The sequence below is a fragment of the Cebus imitator genome, unplaced genomic scaffold (genome assembly GCF_001604975.1).
Source record: "Cebus imitator isolate Cc_AM_T3 unplaced genomic scaffold, Cebus_imitator-1.0 Scaffold416, whole genome shotgun sequence".
In the NCBI taxonomy this organism is placed as follows: domain Eukaryota; kingdom Metazoa; phylum Chordata; class Mammalia; order Primates; family Cebidae; genus Cebus; species Cebus imitator.
Genome location: NW_016107731.1, coordinates 1,504,808 through 1,522,517, shown reverse-complemented (window position 1 = coordinate 1,522,517; position 17,710 = coordinate 1,504,808). Strand labels below are relative to the sequence as shown.

The 17,710-nt window shown below is 40.2% G+C and overlaps 1 protein-coding gene across 1 annotated transcript in view; it reads left to right on the top strand.

The window, feature by feature from the left end:
- AKAP13 (A-kinase anchoring protein 13) overlaps positions 1 to 17,710 on the top strand; it is a 261,930-nt gene that overhangs the window by 202,571 nt on the left and 41,649 nt on the right. The window contains exon 18 of the mRNA XM_037731692.1: positions 6,524 to 6,692. Coding sequence (XP_037587620.1) covers positions 6,524 to 6,692 — 169 coding nt within the window. The remainder of the gene's footprint in view (positions 1 to 6,523; positions 6,693 to 17,710) is intronic.

The window sequence follows — 17,710 nt, the reverse complement described above, 5'->3', positions numbered from 1 at the left end:
TTTAAACTGCTGAATCTTGTCTTCCAAGAAGCTTTTAACAGAAGACCAGTAAATACATAGAGATTCTTCCTTCCTATCCATCTCCCCAATGTCATGGATTTTTGGGACAGAGCAGTGAATATACCATTGATCTCATGGATGAAGTAGAACACACATATGATGGGGGAAAAAAAAACAATGTAAGATGGAATTTAGCAACTGGACTCTGACCCTTAAAAAAGTCTCATCCTAGCCTCCTTTTACGTTTTTACAATTTTACAACTGAAGCAAGAGACATAGGCTTCAAGCCACACAACCTCTTGTGATCTGACTTCCAGGAAGTAGTACTCATCATTTTGTGCTTCAACAAAATGTTACTGTACAGTATAATTTTTTTCTTTTAACTTTTTTAATCTGAAGGGACTGGAGTTTGCTAGGAGGGGATGAGCAGAAAGGACAGGAGAAAACATACTTTATGTTAGAATGAAACCTGTGATCGCTGGTGGAAACTGTTTAGTATCAGTTGACCTCTTGCCTTTGATCACCTCCTTTGTCAAAATGACAACACTCTTTTGCAATTGAGATTGGTTCCTCTTTCAGACTTGGCTTCAAGATTTGATATTTTGGGGCCATGCTGTCTTTAGCCGTGGAAACCAAGAAATTAGGAATCCATAATCCTGGATTGCAATCCATTTCCCGTTACCAAGTGTTCAGAGTGTCCCAATGGCACTGTAAGTCACCTTTTATAGTGAATTGTTATTAGCTCACTTTTAGATAAAATTGGAACAGCTTGGCTTTTGTCAATGTAGCAAAAGATGTTTTTCTTTTAAAAAAAAAAAAAAAGGCAGGGGAGCCTGAACACAGTGGTATATACTTGTAATCCCAGCGCTTTGAGGCTGAGATGAGAAGATCTCATAAGGCCAAGAGTTCAAGGTCAGCCTGTGCAGCACAGGGAGACCTCATCTCTACAAAAAAATTGTGAAAATGAGCTGGGTGTAGTGGCACATCTGTAGTCCTAGGTACTCAGGAGGCTGAGGCAAGAGGATGACTTGAGCCCAGGAGTTCAAGGCTGCAGTAAGCTGTATATACACCAGCCTGGGCAATGGAGCAAGACCCTGTCTCTTAAAAAAAAAAAAAAAAAAAGAGAGAAATAGTAAAGCAGTATATTTTGTGTGGTTACATTAAATACCCTGTCTCACTGTGCTATGTATCCGTATGGAGTTTTACCATACAGAAGTACTGTATTTTCTAAATGATAAAAACTAGTGAATACTAAATTTTCTTAGCATAGTGATGCTAACTTATTGAATAATGTTACTTCTCCATAATGTTAACGAATTTAAAGTGCTACTATGGATGTTGACACTGATTTTTCTACGAAAATGATAAATTTTCAGTTTTTAAAAATTATTTTTTTAAATAGATGCCATGAGAGACCATCTGACCCAATTGTTTTATTAATCCGCTATGCAATAAAACTAGACCTGCATCTTTGAAAGGAAAAATTTAAGCGTCTACTGAATATAATATTAAAATGCCACCTTTAATTGTTAGAAAAGTATCTAAGGATGGTTTGAAAGTGTCTGCTTTCTATTCATGATGTATATATGTATATGTCTTTATGAAAATAGGTTATTGCAACGGCAGTTTCAAAGCAATAAAGAAAAGAAAAAAATAGATTATAGTGATTAACCTAGATAAATTTTATTCAGTTGTATAATTATGATCATAAACAGTTCTTAAACATGTCCAAAGAAGCCAAAAGCCAGTAGGCAATAAACTGTTCACATTTCCAGGAGAGTAACATATTTTGTCTGGAGCACTGAGGTTTATATAGAAACTTAAGAAATTGAGTCCTTGATCCTATGTCCTTTTGAGAATTATCAATGACTGGCATAAGGGATTAGATCAAGTGTATTGAATGATTTTGTCAAAGACGGGCTAAACAGGAAGTATAACAGGAAGACTGGCAGTTTCTGCTTTTGTCTTAGTGTTTTTGAGAGATAGTGCTGATTCCTGCTTACTAAGTTTGCATGTTTCAGAGTATTTAAACATTCTATATGCATGATGTTTTTCACAAAGGGAGTGGAGTGACCTCTTTAAACCATCATATCACACTGGTTTTCTTTTTTCTAAACCTCAGTTACTTTTGCACCATCCTAATACTAAGCTTTCCTCTTCGTAGACGAACAGGAGTTGGTTAGAAATGTTTTAAACAAATCCATTGACTGGGAGTAGGTATTTTTGAGTGCATGGGTTAGATTGTTACACAGCTGCAAATACTACATGACTTTATAACAGGACGTTCGGTTACAGCTCCTAGGTCCTTTGGTCTGTTTAAAAAAGCTGTACCCATCAGCCTTTCAGAAGGGCCTCCCAGAGTAGTGTTGACAAAGACTTCAGTCAATGTTAAATATAACTCTCATTCCTTCTTTGATTAAAGATCTGTAACACGACAGTTGTTTGATCATATCATGTTTTCACAGTTGTCCAAAGTGTTCTGATTCTTTTTAATCGTAATTACATGTATAAAGGGGTATTTTTGGAAAAGTGAAGAATCCTCTTTCATAGTGTCCTAGTGCAGTTGTTACCTGCATCTATCCCTGTTAAATACCGTTAGCTTGATTCCCTAGCACACAGATGAAGCATTTTGCCAGTTGTTAAACATGGAAAAGTCAAACTTCACAAAACAGCTAGTCACCACTTTACCACAGGCAACTTCACTAAGAAGTTTTGTTATGAAACTCACTGCAGTTTATAAAACGAGGAGTCTATTTTTAAATAGATAAGATGTGTTTCTTAACTTCCCTTGTAAAAACTTGGCTTCAAACCTTGCTAGAGTTCTTACATTGCCACTTAAGCACTGTCCACACACACTGTTTTGGGGGGGAATGGGTTTTGTTTCATTTCCTGTATCCTTTATAACAAGGGTTGTTGGCTTTACCAGCAGCATTCAAACAGTTAAGACTGTCTGAAGGAAACAGGCAGCCCCAGCCCTCCCTCCTTCCCTTTCTCAACCAGTCTCTGGCTTCCTCTTACGGTTTCACTAATGGCAGCTCAAAGCTGCTGAGCTCTGCCTTGACGGCATGCACCCCCGCTTCTGTGAGAGCACATTGCCTGGAATGGGGGTCGAATCATGTCGATAAAATGGGGTCGGTTTCACGAAATACCCCACGTAACAGTGAGATTCATAGGACCAAAGCATGGGGAGGTAAGAGCCTGACTTCTTTAAAGCACTAAATTCTAAGAAACACAGAAAGGTGTAGTGGAGTTAGTTGTTTTGTTTTGTTTCTATCCTGGGAAGAACTAATTTGGATTGTTGCAAAGGGAAACTATTTCTTATTTATTCAGATTTGAAGAACATTGCAAGGCTTGAGAGGAAAAGCTAAGATTTTTTAAACTATTACATTATGCTTTAACTTTCCTGAGCAAAAAATCAGATGCTTTTCATTTTAACATTTTATGCATGGAAAAACCTTTAGCAAAATTTAGTTAAAGAAATTATTTGAAAAAAACTCAAGTTTTATTGTTGATTGTTATTCAAGTTTTATGTACTTTAGTGGTTACCAATTTTCACTCAGAACAGTTTCCTGTTTTGTAAAGTGAAGGAGTTTTTCTCTCTTCCTCTCTCGTTATTTTTTATAGTTTAAAAGTATAGTAATTTGGCCCTAAAGTGTTCATTATATGTATTTTATTAACAAAAGGCTTCACATGAATCATAGATCTAGTAAATATCTACCATTTCATTACAGTGGATGGGTTCTGAACAGAAAGTCAGAACACCTGGGTTCGTATTTCGACTGCCGATCATCTGTCGTGTGACCCTTTGCAAGTCAACCAATCTCTCCAGTCCCTGGCAGCATAATGCAGTGCGTGAGAGCTGAGCTTTACAGCCAGCCAGATCTGAATCTTAACTTCACCTTGGGCAATTATTGGCATGTAGCCTCAAATGCATTATTAAACATCTCTAAGCTTCCATCTCTTAAGATGTAAAATGGAGATAATAACTAGTACTCAATTCATTGGGTTGTTGTGAGAAAATACATGTAAATTGCTTATTACAGTGCTTAGCACATGGTAACTGTTGAGATTTTTAGGTGTTTTCCCTTTATCCTCTGCATTGTCAAATGGGAAGCATCATGCTCACCCTGCCCACTTCAGAGTTAGAGTCAGATGAAGTGATGTATGTAGAAGACATTGATTCAAAATGTAAGGCATTTAGTAGTTGTCATGATCACTAACTTGGGACACCCATTTTTTCTGGAGCTTTTTTAGGACATAACAATAGGACTGGCAATAGGTAAAATCTCCTGCCTCTGTGAATGGTAGTTCTTTGTAGTCCAGTTGGTCCAAAAGGAAATTATTCCATTGATACTAATTTACCAGCCAAGTAGTCTGCCAAACAGTGCTTCTAAAGGGCCTTTTATGGAGAGTATGGCTATATCCCCGTGGTCCTGGCCTCCTCAGAATGGTATCCACCTGAAATGTCCCTGACTGCTTTAGGTGTTTAATTAAGGACCCAACACTCATCAGTAGTTCTTCAAGTTTTCAAGGTTTGAATTCTTTTCCATTCTTCTTCGTGACTGTGTAAGCTTTAATAACAGTCCCTGAGATTGTAGCTTGATGTCATGTGAGTCCTCCCCTTTTGGTCTATCTCTAGAACATTTCTGACATTCTTACGTTGTTCTTGAGGTGACATGGCCAAAGTAATCTGGCACTTAGAGCTCCTGACTCCCAGCCCAGTGCTTCACTGGTCACCCAGTCTGATCTCTCCTTTTCTGGTGTCCCCTGCGCTTCGTATCTGGTCCAGTTATGGCCTGCTTAGTAATTGGAAGCACCTGGGCAGTGGCTGGGCACACAGGAAGAACAAGATGAGTATCAGTTTCTGTTGCCATTCTGACAAGTGACGGAAGACCACAGGAAAGAAAGGAGCTGCATAAAAGAGGTCAGAGAGTACATCTTAGGAAGCTTATCTTTCCAACCTAAGGACACCGCCTACTTTTCCTACCTTCCTGCGCCCCTAGGTTCTCAGGGAACCGGAGTGAGTGAGCTGCTAGGCCTTGAGACTTCCTTTCCCTGGTACCCCATTTTCTTAAAGAAAGTGACCCCGTTGTTAACTAGCTTGAGGGACAACAAAGGCAGTTTTTGAGAAGAATTATTATTAGTATTATTTTTTTGAGATGGAGTCTCGCTCTGTCACCTAAGCTGGAGTGTAGTGGCACCATCTTGGCTCACTGCAACCCCTGCCTCCTGGGTTCAAGCAATTCTCCTGCCTCAGCCTCCCAAATAGCTGGGATTACAGGCACCCACCACCACACCCGGCTAATTTTTGTGTTCTTAGTAGAGATGGGGTTTCACCATGCTGGCCAGGCTGGTCTTAAACTACTGACCCCAGGTGATCCGTCCGCCTCGGTCTCACAAAGTGCTGGGATTACAGGCGTGAGCCACCACACCCAGCTGAGAAAAATTATTAACAAGGCTCCCTCCTGTCAACTGCGCATTCTCCTATCCTGCCTGCCCTGCACCGTTGTTCTTTAGCCACTCCCCAATTTCTTTTATCTTCCTGGCTCACATCAAAACTTCCTTTCCTTTACTGCAAGCAGTACCTTTCCATGTTGGCTTTGGAGAATAATGAGCTAGTGAAACTCATTTCCAGTAAATTATGACTAATTATTGTTATATTGCTAAGCATCATTGTGTATTCACTGTGTGCCATAAAAAACATATGAGATGGGTACTTATTCCCATTTGAAAAATGAGAAAACTGATGCTCAGAGAAATAACTTACCCAGGATCAGGCCATTACCGAGAAGTAGTAGCAGAACCTGAATCTGAACCAAGGTCTGGCACCGTTGTCTGTGTTCTTAACCACGGTGCGGTTTTCCAGCCTCCCCCTCTGATCAGTCTCCTCTTGCCAGTTTGAAAATTAGGCCAAAGGTAATATTTAGAAACCTTAAAATTCTAATTAGCAAAGACTGAAAATGTATATGTGGAGCATATTTCATATTTCTGACTAACGTAAAGGAGGAAACTTCATAGATAGCCCCTCATTTAGGGAAATGCGATTGATGTGAGAAAGCTAGAGAGGAGCCTCGGTAATTTTTCATGTGGCCCAGCCATCTTTCCCTCCCTCAGGCCAGTCCCAGAATTGCTACCACTCTTTCTTCTGCCCTCTGCCTAAAGCTGACCCTAAACCCATGGCTTTCTTCCTGCATGGACTGTGGTGTGGCTTGCTGAGGAAGGGCTGTGCTGAGGGTCTCAGAAGCCTCTTTACAGGCCATTGTGTCTGTCAGTAGAAATAACCACTGAATAAGCCACTGCCGAGACTATTCAGCCTGCTCAGTTTTCATGTGAATTTTCTAATGTATCTTGCATGCCAACATCTTAATTAAAAAAAAAAAAAAACTTTGCCCAGAACTTTGTTTCTCACTGTTGTCCAAAATAGTCAGCAGCCACTCTTTATCACATGCCATCTGGATACCCAGGTAAGGAGAAGGCCCTTCAGTGTACAATTAACTGTGGATTCTTTTCTTTTGTTTGGCAGGAAAAAGAAAAAGAAAAAGATAAGATTAAGGAGAAGGAGAAAGATTCTAAAGACAAAGATAAGAAGACTCTCAACGGGCACACTTTCAGTTCCATTCCTATTGTGGGTCCCATCAGCTGTAGCCAGTGTGTGAAGCCTTTCACCAACAAAGATGCCTACACTTGTGCAAGTAAGAGATGTGCTTCTTCCTCTCATAAGATGGAACTCTCTTGGCTCAGGAAAGCTCATTTCTAGTTTCCTGTCCACCCCACTCTTTATCTGTTCCTCATTTATGTGGAGAAGTAACCCTTTTTATATCTTTCTTTAGACATGATAAAAGAAAGAAATTCTAGATACGTAGTATACACCCAGTATTTTTTTCAGACAGCCTCAATTTCAAATACAAATGGTCCCTAAATTAAGATGGTTCAACTTAGAATGTTTTAACTCTACAGTGGTTTGAAACAGTATCCATTCAGTAGAAACTGTACTTTGAGTACCCGTACACCCGTTCTGCTTTTCACTTTCATTGCAGTATTCAATAAATTATATGATACAGTCAACACTTAATCATAAAATTGGCTTTGTGTTAGATAATTTTGGCCAACTATAAGTGTTTTGAGCATGTTTGTTTACGACAGACCAGGCTAAGCTATGATGTCCAGAAGGTTAGGTGTGTTTAAATGCATTTTGACTTAGAGTATTTTCAACTTACGATGGGTTTATGTGGATGTAGCCTCATTGAAAGCTGAGGAGCACATCTACATTCTGTTCTGTGATCTCTAAACCACTATACTTTTTTTTGTTTTGTTTTGTTTGTTTGTTTGTTTTTGAGATGGAGTTTTGCTGCTGTTGTCCAGGCCAGAGTGAAATGGCTTGATCTGGGCACACTGCAACCTCTGCCTCCCAGGTTCAAGCAATTCTCCTGCCTCAACCTCCCAGGTAGCTGGGATTACAGCCATGCGCCACCATGCCCAAGTAATTTTTTGTATTTTTAATAGAGACGGAGTTTCTCCATGTTGGTCAGGCTGGTCTCAAATGCCCGACCTCAGGTGATCCTCCTGCCTTGGCCTCCCAAACTGCTGAGATTACAAGCATGAGCCACTGCGCCTGGCCCACTACATGTTTTAAAAGTCTGTGTCAGCATCAAAATTTTCCATTGCCCCAAACCCCAAAGCTACTCAGTGGCCTTTTGTTAGATCATATGTGCCTGTTTTTATTCTGTTACTTTGCTGTATGCTTTAACCATTACCACCATTAAGCCATAGTTACTGCCAAGAAAGAGTACGTCCATGCACAGAGACATTGTGTGTTGACCTGCTGAAAGCTAGGTCTGCTAACAGAGCATGGTTCCTTGTTTTGATAAGACGCTCTCAGGCAGGAGTTGCTTAACTTTTTCCGTACAAGTACAGGTAAAAAGTGTCTTAGGCGTGAGCCAGATGGCCTCTGTCACAATTCTTGAACTCAGCAGTTGCAGTACAAAAGCAGCCATAGACAATACGTAAACCAATGAGTGGGATTCCAGTAAGTCTTCACTTATGAATAGTGAAAATTGAATTTCATAAAACTTTTTGTTATGTAATGATCTTCTGTGTTTTGTGTTTTTTGTGTTTTTGATGAAATCTTGCTCTCGTCACCTGGGCTGGGGTGCAGTGATACGATCTTGGCTTACTGCAGCCTCCCCTTCCCAGGTTCAAGCGATTCTCCTGCCTCAGCCTCTTATGTAGCTGGGATTACAGGCACCTGCCACTATGCCCAGCTAATTTTTGTATTTTTAGTAGAGACAGGGTTTTGCCATGTTGGCGAGGCTGGTCTCGAACCCCTGACCACGTGATCCACCTGCCTCAGCCTCCCGCAGTGCTAGGATTACAGGTGTGAGCCACCACACCCTGCCTGCATCTTTCAATTTTTAAAAACTACATAAAATGTAAAAATTATTCTTAGTTCATGGGCTATACAAAACTAGGCTTCAAGCCACCTTTAGCCCACAGACCATAATTTGTACATTTTTCCTCTAAGACAATGCATCTCAAAATTTTGTCAATGCACAGATCAAAAGTAGTATTTGTAGAGCATACCAGGGTAAATCAGGGAGGCTCCTCGTGGTCAGAGGTGACAATCTGGAGATCCAGCCGGCCCAGGCCCAGGCCCAGGCCAGTTACCCAGAATGCTGAGGTAATTAACATAGTGTTATACCTATAACCAATTCAGGTAAAATAGTGATGAATTCAGATGCCAAGAAGCAACTCTCAAACCATGATGTCCTAGAATCCTTTTTTAGTCATTTATGTTGGATAGGCCAAGTAATTTCTTACTAAAAATAGTTAACTTACTGAAATTTGATTTTTTTTTTTTTTTTTTTTTTTTGAGGCAGGGTCTCACTAGTTGCCCAGGCTAGTCTTGAACTCCTGACATCAGATGATCCTCCTGGCTCAGCCTCCTGAGTAGCTGGTATTAGGCATGCACCACTGTGCCTGGTAGAAATTTGAAATGTTTAAAAGTGTATTTGGGTGGGCATGGTGGCTTATTCCTATAATCACAGCACTTTGGGAGGCCAAGGCAAGTGGATCACCTGAAGTCAGAGATTCAAAACCAGCCTGGCCAACATGACAAAACCCCGTCTCTACTAAAAATACAAAATTAGCTGGACTTGGTGGCACACATCTGTAATCTCATCTGCTCAGGAGGCTGAGGCAGGAGAATTGCTTGAACTCAGCAGGTAGTGGTTGCAGTGAGCCAAGATCACACTGTTGCACTCCAGCCTGGGTGACAGAGCAAGACTCCGTTTCAAAAAAAGAAAAAACAAAAGTGTATTTCGGCAGATTGGAAGTTATTTCTAGGATAATTTTCACTCACTTTCTTGTGTGGAAGAGAAGGAGTGGAATTGGAGCTACTGTGACTTTTTGAAATGACTGACTTTATGGCACCCATCCATGTAAAAGCATTTTTATGGATACTATGCTTCCACAGTAGTCAGCAACACTATTTGTTTTACTGTCCTATTTTTTCAGAAGTAACAATAAACCGTGAGAGCTGTCACCCAAATCTTTTTGCATCCCTATGGGCAGAGGTCACACACATTAATGTCATCCTTCTTTTGTGACTTACCAGACCATTGAGAGCTACTACCACATAGTAATAATTTCATGTAACCTCTGGGAAACAAGAGACTGTCACCGCCCTGTATGTCTTCAGCGTTTACTTTGGAACTCAGGTTCTAATAGGAGTCTTTTCTAGGACACCAGTTGAAGATCTATAGTTTACTTTTTAGCCACCAGACAGAGTTAGCCTTTTAGTACTGGAGAATAACCTGGTTGCCTAGAGCAGTAGTCACCAAGCACTTTTTAGCACGTTCACCTATTATTAAAATGTTTTTAACATCCTCACACAGGATACATATATCACATAAAAATTACACAGGAGCCCTACTATGCCGTACTTGACAAGAGCTCATTCTAAGAATAAGAGAGGTCTCAGAATTGGCATTTTCTTCTTTTCTGGTTAGTTATTAGTATGATAGATAGTATTGTGTATGATTCATGACTTCTTTGAAGGAATTTGTGTAACTCTCATTTTCATTTTATTTTAGTTGAAACCAGGTAACATAATCCATAAGCTCACTTTATTGGGTACCTGTATGTTTCCATTCATCATAACATGCTAAAAGTAAGCAAATGTGGATTATGCTTCCCTAGCCCACCTCCTGGGTAAAGAACACCCCACTCCCTCAAGAAACCTGTAGCATCATATGTAAAGTGAGGCTGCCTAACATAAAGACTGAGCAAGGTACCCGTATGTCAGTTAGACATTAACTCAGTTTTTCTTTTGCATTAAGTCAGTTTAAATAAAGAGCTGTAAAATTTTCCTCCTGCATCGCTTTTTACATCCCTCCTTGCAGTGTGCCAGTTCTTCTTTTAGGGGGATCACTGATCTCTGAAAAATGGGAAGAAGCTGTATATCTTGATTGGCAGTATGAAATTAATATTCAGGGAACTTCAGTAAAGCAGACTAGATACCTGCCTTCTGCTATAAAATATAAAAATGCTGGATGTAATATGTATATTTTTAAAACGAATGCATAGCTGAACTTGCCAAATAGAAAATCCCTGAGGGACCTCAAAATCAGAGCAGTAAAGAGCATGCGCCCTCAATTGGGGTCAGGATATACGGCCTCAGGGCATGTAGCAGGAGCTGGAACTGAGACCCCTGTATAAAAAACCCTGTTTTAAGACTAACATCTGGCCGGGCGTGGTGGCTCACGCCTGTAATCCAAGCACTTTGGAGGCCAAGGCGGACGGATCACCTGAGGTCGGGAGTTCAAGACCACCAGCCTGACCAACATGGTGAAACCCAGTCTTTAAAAAAAAAAAGACTAACATCCATGATGAAGGACCTTGAAAAATTCTACCCAGTGGCCTTCCGAAGCAGAAAGGAACTTTGCAGACTACCCAGGACCCTGAGTAAGAATTCATGAATCTGGGGTCCAAATTTATACCATCTGTATGTGCTGGAACTTCAGGCTAAGAAACTTTTACAAGAGGTTTCATGAAATTCCAATTTAGGAGTGACAGATCCTTGAGGGACCCAGCTTGTAGCAGATATAGAGCTGCTCCATTGGATCAGGCTGACAGAGCAGGATGCCCAAGGCTACTGTGGGAGGAAAAATCCTGTGACGCTGAGCTCACTACAAAAGATACATAGATGTCACATAAGGAAGTAAACTACCGAGAGGAAGAATTAGGAGATGCATAAGCAAGAGATGTAGAAAATTACTAAAAGGGGCCGGGCGTGGTGGCTCACACCCATAATCTCAGCACTTTGGTAGACTGAGGCGCGCAGATCACGAGGTCAGGAGTTCAAGACCAGCCTTTCCAACTTGGTGAAACCCTTGTCTCTACTAAAAATATGAAAATTAGCCAGGCATGGTGGCTCACGCCTATAATCCTAGCACTTTGGGAGGTGGAGGCGGGTGGATCGCCTGAGGTCAGAGTTTGTGACTAGCCTGAGCAACATAGTGAAACCCCATCTCTACTAAAAATAGAAACAAAAAAAAAAATAGCCAGGCGTGGTGGTGGGCACCTGTAATCCCAGCTACTCAGGAGGCTGAGGCAGGAGTATCACTGGAGCCCAGGAGGCAGAGGTTGCAGCGGGCCGAGATCACGCCATTGTACTCCAGCCTGGGCAACAAGAGTGAGACTCCATCTAAAAAAAAAAAAAAAAAAAACAGTTCTAAAGCATAATCTTTGGTAGTTGTTTATTGTAACATTGTTTATATTCTGGAAAAATTGAAAGCAATTTAAATATCCATCAATAAAATACAGTATTTTTTGTATATTATATAGATGGATAGGCTGATACTACAGAGAATAGAGGGGCCTGTCATGGTGCCTCAAGCCTGTAATCCCAGCACTTTGGGATGCCAAAGTGGGCAGATCACTTGAGGTTAGGAGTGGTGAAACCCCATCCTACTAAAAATACAAAATTAGTCAGGCATGGTGGTGGGTGCCTGTGGTTCCAGCTACTCAGGAGGGTGAGACGGGAGAATTGCTTGAACTTGGGAGGCAGAGGTTGCAGTGAGCTGAGATCGAGCCACTGCACTCCAGCCTGGGCAACAGAGCAAGACTTTGTATCAAAAAAAAAAAAAAAAAAAATGTATATATTATATACAAAAACAGACTAATGGGCCTAATTCGGTCCAAGGACCGTAGTATACCAAGCCCTGGGAGAGGTCTACAGATGCAGACGGAACTCTCCAAGGCATTTTGATGAGTTGAAAAGTCAGTAAATAGAACGGTATATATATCATGATCCCGGTTTATAGAAAAGAAACAGTAGTTTATATAAATTTACAAAAATATCTGAAAGGCCGCCGGGCGCGGTGGCTCAAGCCTGTAATCCCAGCACTTTGGGAGGCCGAGGCGGGTGGATCACGAGGTCAAGAGATCGAGACCATCCTGGTCAACACGGTGAAACCCCGTCTCTACTAAAAATACAAAAAATTAGCTGGGCATGGTGGCGCGTGCCTGTAATCCCAGCTACTCAGGAGGCTGAGGCAGGAGAATTGCATCAACATAATAGCTTTAGCTATCAGCCTACCTACTTATTTGTATTTTTCCTTCAATCTCTAATTAATTGCAGATCGTACTGTGATTGCAAGGAAAGTCATTAAAAAGAACTAATACTGTTTATTTACATGAAGAACATCAAGATGTTCTCTGTATCGTGTGCTCAAAATTAAATACAGAAATAGAGGTTACAGTAGATAAGTGAATTGCGGGTATCATGAACCTCTGGTTTCACATTTTTAGTTCACAGCAACTTCATTGTTCTCATTAACTTTAAAAGTAAATTTTAAAATTGCAGCTCAGAAAATAAATCTGTACCGTTTTACATATTTGCACACAGTATATTAATACTTTATTTCATTTAAGACTTTTTAGAGTTTTTCTAATATTTTGGAAAACCAGTGAAATAGTGGATTGGCTACCAACTCTGTGCTAATAAGTGTTTATAAGTGGGATGGGACTTGTTTGGTTGAACCTGTAAATTTTCATATGAAGTCACCCAAGGAATTTGCTTTTCCTGGAAGCAGATTGTTTGATGAAGTCCAGTGTGTTACCACTAGACAAAAGTATTTTTTCTTTGGGAAGTCTATCAGTGGGGGCATAATATTCTTTGTTAATTGTTTCTTGTTTTTTGGTAAGAGCTTGATCTAATCAAATATCAGAGATTATCTTAGTTCTACCTGTTCAGCAAAAACCAGGGAAAAAAGTTAACACATTTGAGGGGTGTCTTTTTTGTTTTTTTGAGATGGAGTCTCACTCTGTCACCTAGGCTGGAGGGCAGTGGCGCAATCTCGGCTCACTGCAACCTCTGCTTCCCAGGTTCAAGAGATTCTCCTGCCTCAGCCTCCTGAGCTGCTGGGACTACAGGAATGTGCCACCGCACCTGGCTGACTTTTTTTCTTTTGTATTTTTGTTAGAGATGAGGTTTCACCAGATTGGCCAGGCTGGTCTTGAACTTCTGACCTCAGGTGATCCACCCTCCTCGGACTCTGAAAGTGTTGGGATTATAGGTATGAGCCACCATGGCTGGCCATATTTGAGGTTTAAGCTGAAAAGAACCAAACAGCAAAAAGGAATAGTTTAAATTGGGCTTGATTATTACCCTAATATGCATCTAAGTTTCAAAAATACGTTCTTTAATTTGCATACCACCCTAAGCCAGATGTAATGTTGAAATAGTCTCAACATCTGGTGATAGCATTAAGGTTTGTGTAAGACAGTCTGCAGCCTGCCTCTTATAAAAAGAGGGGGGTAGGCTGGGCGTGGTGGCTCACACCTGTAATCCCAGCACTTTGGGAGGCCGAGGCAGGCAGATCACGAAGTTAGGAGTTCAAGACCAGCCTGGCCAATATGGTGAAACCCCATCTCTACCAAAAATACAAAAATTAACTGGTCATGGTGGCGGGTGCCTATAATCCCAGGTATTTGGGAGACTGAGGCCGGAGAATTGCTTGAACCCGGGAAATGGAGGTTGCGTTGAGCTGAAGATCGCGTGCCATTGCACTCCAGCCTGGGCGACAGAGCAAGTTTCTGATTAAAAAAAAAAAAAAAAAAAAGGGTTGAAAAGGATTGAAAGCAATGAAATAGTATGTAGTCATCTTCTCAAAGGAACCAAAATAATGGGCTGATTATCTTCAGCTTCCTGAAGAACCTGAATGTTTGTATGTACGAAGTTCTATGTGTTATCTTGGCAGGAAGTAAAAAATATGAGTAATTTGGGGACCCAGAATCTTTTGTCATTTCCCTCCATCACCTGTCATGTCCAGGATCTTCCCAGAAGTCTTAGGAAATGTAGCATCCATGCAGTTAGTCATTTACCTCTGGGAAACCTTTGTGCCCTTAGAGACAGTGGCTTCCCATTGTGGTTTAGCATACCCCTATTTGGCTGACCCCTGGATAGAGCTTCACACTGTGAACACTGCCTAGTCACCTTTAATTTGTGGTTAGAAAGATCAGCCATGCAGTCCATCATGATGATATAGTCTGATGGTTTATTCAAGAAACAGGTACTTTTTTTTTTCTCAGCCAAAACTCTACTCTTGCTTTAGGATTAGGTGACTTTAACAGGGTTAATAGAGGAATGTCTTTTCAACTCTTATTTCTCTATTATGTAAAGCTGTTACAGAATAATCAGCTGTTCTTTCTGGCTGTCACAAATAATTTGGTCTTTGAAAAGCTTAGTGACTTAGTGGAGTCCTTCAGAATAAGGAATTTTTTATGTTTGGGTTTCTTGGTCTTGCCAGTGGTTCTGTTTTGCTTGCTTTAAACACACATAAAATGATACTGAAATTATTGCTGATTTATTTTGTTGTGTTAGCAGCATTTCAGTACTTTTGTGGTAGGTTGTTTCTTTTAACTAAAAAATAAGTAAACCAGCTGCAGTCTAAGTAGGAAACATAAGAATTTAGAATGTGTGTGATGGTTGGATTTTGCTGCTGATTGCATCAGGGAAAGTTGGTCTCTGGACAGACGGTTTTCTGGCATTTCTAATTCATTGCTTATATGGTACAGTAAAATACATATGGTTGGTTAAAAGAAGGAAATGTATTAGGGAAAAGGAAGATAAAAGAAGACCCTAAGCAATAAAGGCAATTCTTTTTCAAGGAGAACACTTTCATTTTGTTTCATTTTTGTTTACCAATGTTCTTAAGAAAACTGCTGCTGGGGATACTTCAGCTGAGATGATTTGGCTCTTTTTTGTGGCTTTCCTCTTGTTCTGTACATCAGCACTGTGGTTATTACACCAGCTACCAAGAACATAACATCTCACATGTCATTTGCATATAAGCACTCTAAGTCCAGATAGGGAGGTGTCCCAAATCCCCCAGAGATTTTATTTGTTTATTGGCTAGGCACGATGGCTCACTCCTGTAATCCCAGCACTTTGGAAGGCTGAGGGGCAGGTAGATTATCTGAGGTCAGGAGTTCGAGACCAGCCTGGCCAACATGGCAAAGCACCATCTCTACTAAAAATAGAAAAAATTAGCCCAGCATAGTGGCGCATGTCTGTAATCCCAGCTACTCAGGAGGCTGAGACAGGAGAATCACTTAAACCCGAGAGGCAGAGGTTGCAGTGAGCTGAGATTGCACCACTACATTCCAGCCTGGGTGACAAGACTCCATCTCTAAAAAATAAAAAATATATTTTAAATATATATTTTTTTGAGACAGGGTCTCACTCTGTTGCCCAGGCTGGAATGGAGTGGCATGATCGTGGCTCACTGCAGCCTTGACCTTCCAGGCTCAAGTGATCCTCCTGTGTCAGCCTCCTAAGTAGCTGGTACTGTAGGCATGCATCACCATACCCAGCTAATTTTTTTATTTATTGTGGAGGTGAGGTTTTGGCATGTTGCCCTTGTTAAAGATTTTAAACAAGAAGTTGCAGAAAGAATTTTGTAGCATGCATTTCTAAATTTGCTCATAATTTGTTTTTTGTTTTATTTTCATTTCTTGGTTAGAGTTAAAATGGCAGGAGAAAGTTGTACATTTCTATCCTTAAAGGTAATTCCTCAGCTTGTGTCCCAGAGAAGGATCAGGTCATTCTTCCCAGTTAGATTTTGCTGCTCACATCTGTAGGCAGAACAGTCAGAAGTCTTCAGCATATTCCCAAATTGATGATCAGTGGACTGAAGTATTGGAAGACTACTTCTGTCAGAGCCCCGGCTGCATATAACTCAGTTCACAAAGGTGACTTTTTCCTATATAGGCAGTCCTTTGATATTCTGTCGTTTCATTTCAGTTTGGCTTGGCTACTCCTCTTATCATTGTATAAAGTTGATTTTCTTAAGTTAGCCTCTCTAATGGTCTAATTTTTCTTCTGAAAGACAAAAAACATAGTATATAACCATTCCCCAAAGATCTGTGGTGGTTGGTGGCATGAGTTTAAACAAAAATGTAGCAATAGATAGATGATAGTTTCCAGTCATGTAGGTTTAACTTCATTTTCTTTTGTTTGATGCCTTGTAGCAAAGAAAGAAGTTGAAGGCTGGGCTGTTTGCCTTTAAGTTCAGAGGAATCCAGTTAGGGGTTCTCAGCACCACTGTGCTGAGACGTTTTTGAAGAATTTTGAAAAATGAAAGTATATTGCCTACTGCTATTAGGAAATCTATCAAAAAAGGCCAGATAATTCTTCTTTGGTCTTCATAACAACGTGGTATGGTTTGTGGCAGAGAGCTTAAAAGTGTATTAGATTTGTCTTCAATTCTTGTGTTCTTGGTAATTGTCTGTTTTCCCAAACAGAGAATAAGATTTTAATCTTCTGACTTTGGCTGATGTCAGTGGGGCTGAAGTTTCTAAATCACCCACGCACAGCACTAAAACCGTCGCTGTGAATTGAGTCCAGGACAACTTGGAAACAAGTTGAGTGTTTTTCAAGTAGGTACTTCAGCCTGTTAAGGAGATGTCCATGCAAACTATCACTAAGACAAGACTCATGACCATGATACAGAGCATATTAAACTTCCAGCTGGGTCGTGGGTTTGGGGACATGTTTCAGTTAATTAAAAGTAAATTTATGTGAAAAGTTCTTTACGAGAAGCACATTTTAAATGTGTTTTTCTGCTTTTATGATTCATCTCAGATACTCAATGGCCTGAGAGTTTGAATATTGCTGAAGTCTTTTTAAAAGTGATAGTGCCAGCTCCCTTAAAAATCATCCTTTCTTAAATCTCTGTAGGGTGTTGGAACTGGTTGGGAAGAAAGGAACAGAAAGAACAGAACTTGGAAACAAATTCTATGCATATTGTTCTTGATCCCATTTGCAGATCAGAATTAATAGCAGGTTCTCTAGCAAATCTTTCACCTCCTATGTTGCCTTCAGGTGTCTAAAATGTTACAGATTTTCAATAAAACAAAAACGTACTTTTGTAGCTGGATTATAAGACAATAAAATCTTATTTTTAAGTCATCACAGATATGACAAATGGATTTTTCAAAAGGGTATGGAAATGTTTATTAGCAAATCCCAAGGTACTTTGAATGACATTAGTGTGTAATACGTAGGTTTTTTTTTTAATTTTGAAAAATGTTAATACAAAGTATTGTTCATAGGTAATTTAACAAAACACATGTGTCCATGATTCAAAATGAAAACATAGTCACATTCTGTCATACTGCTTCAGATTGTTTTGCTTTTTAAGAAATA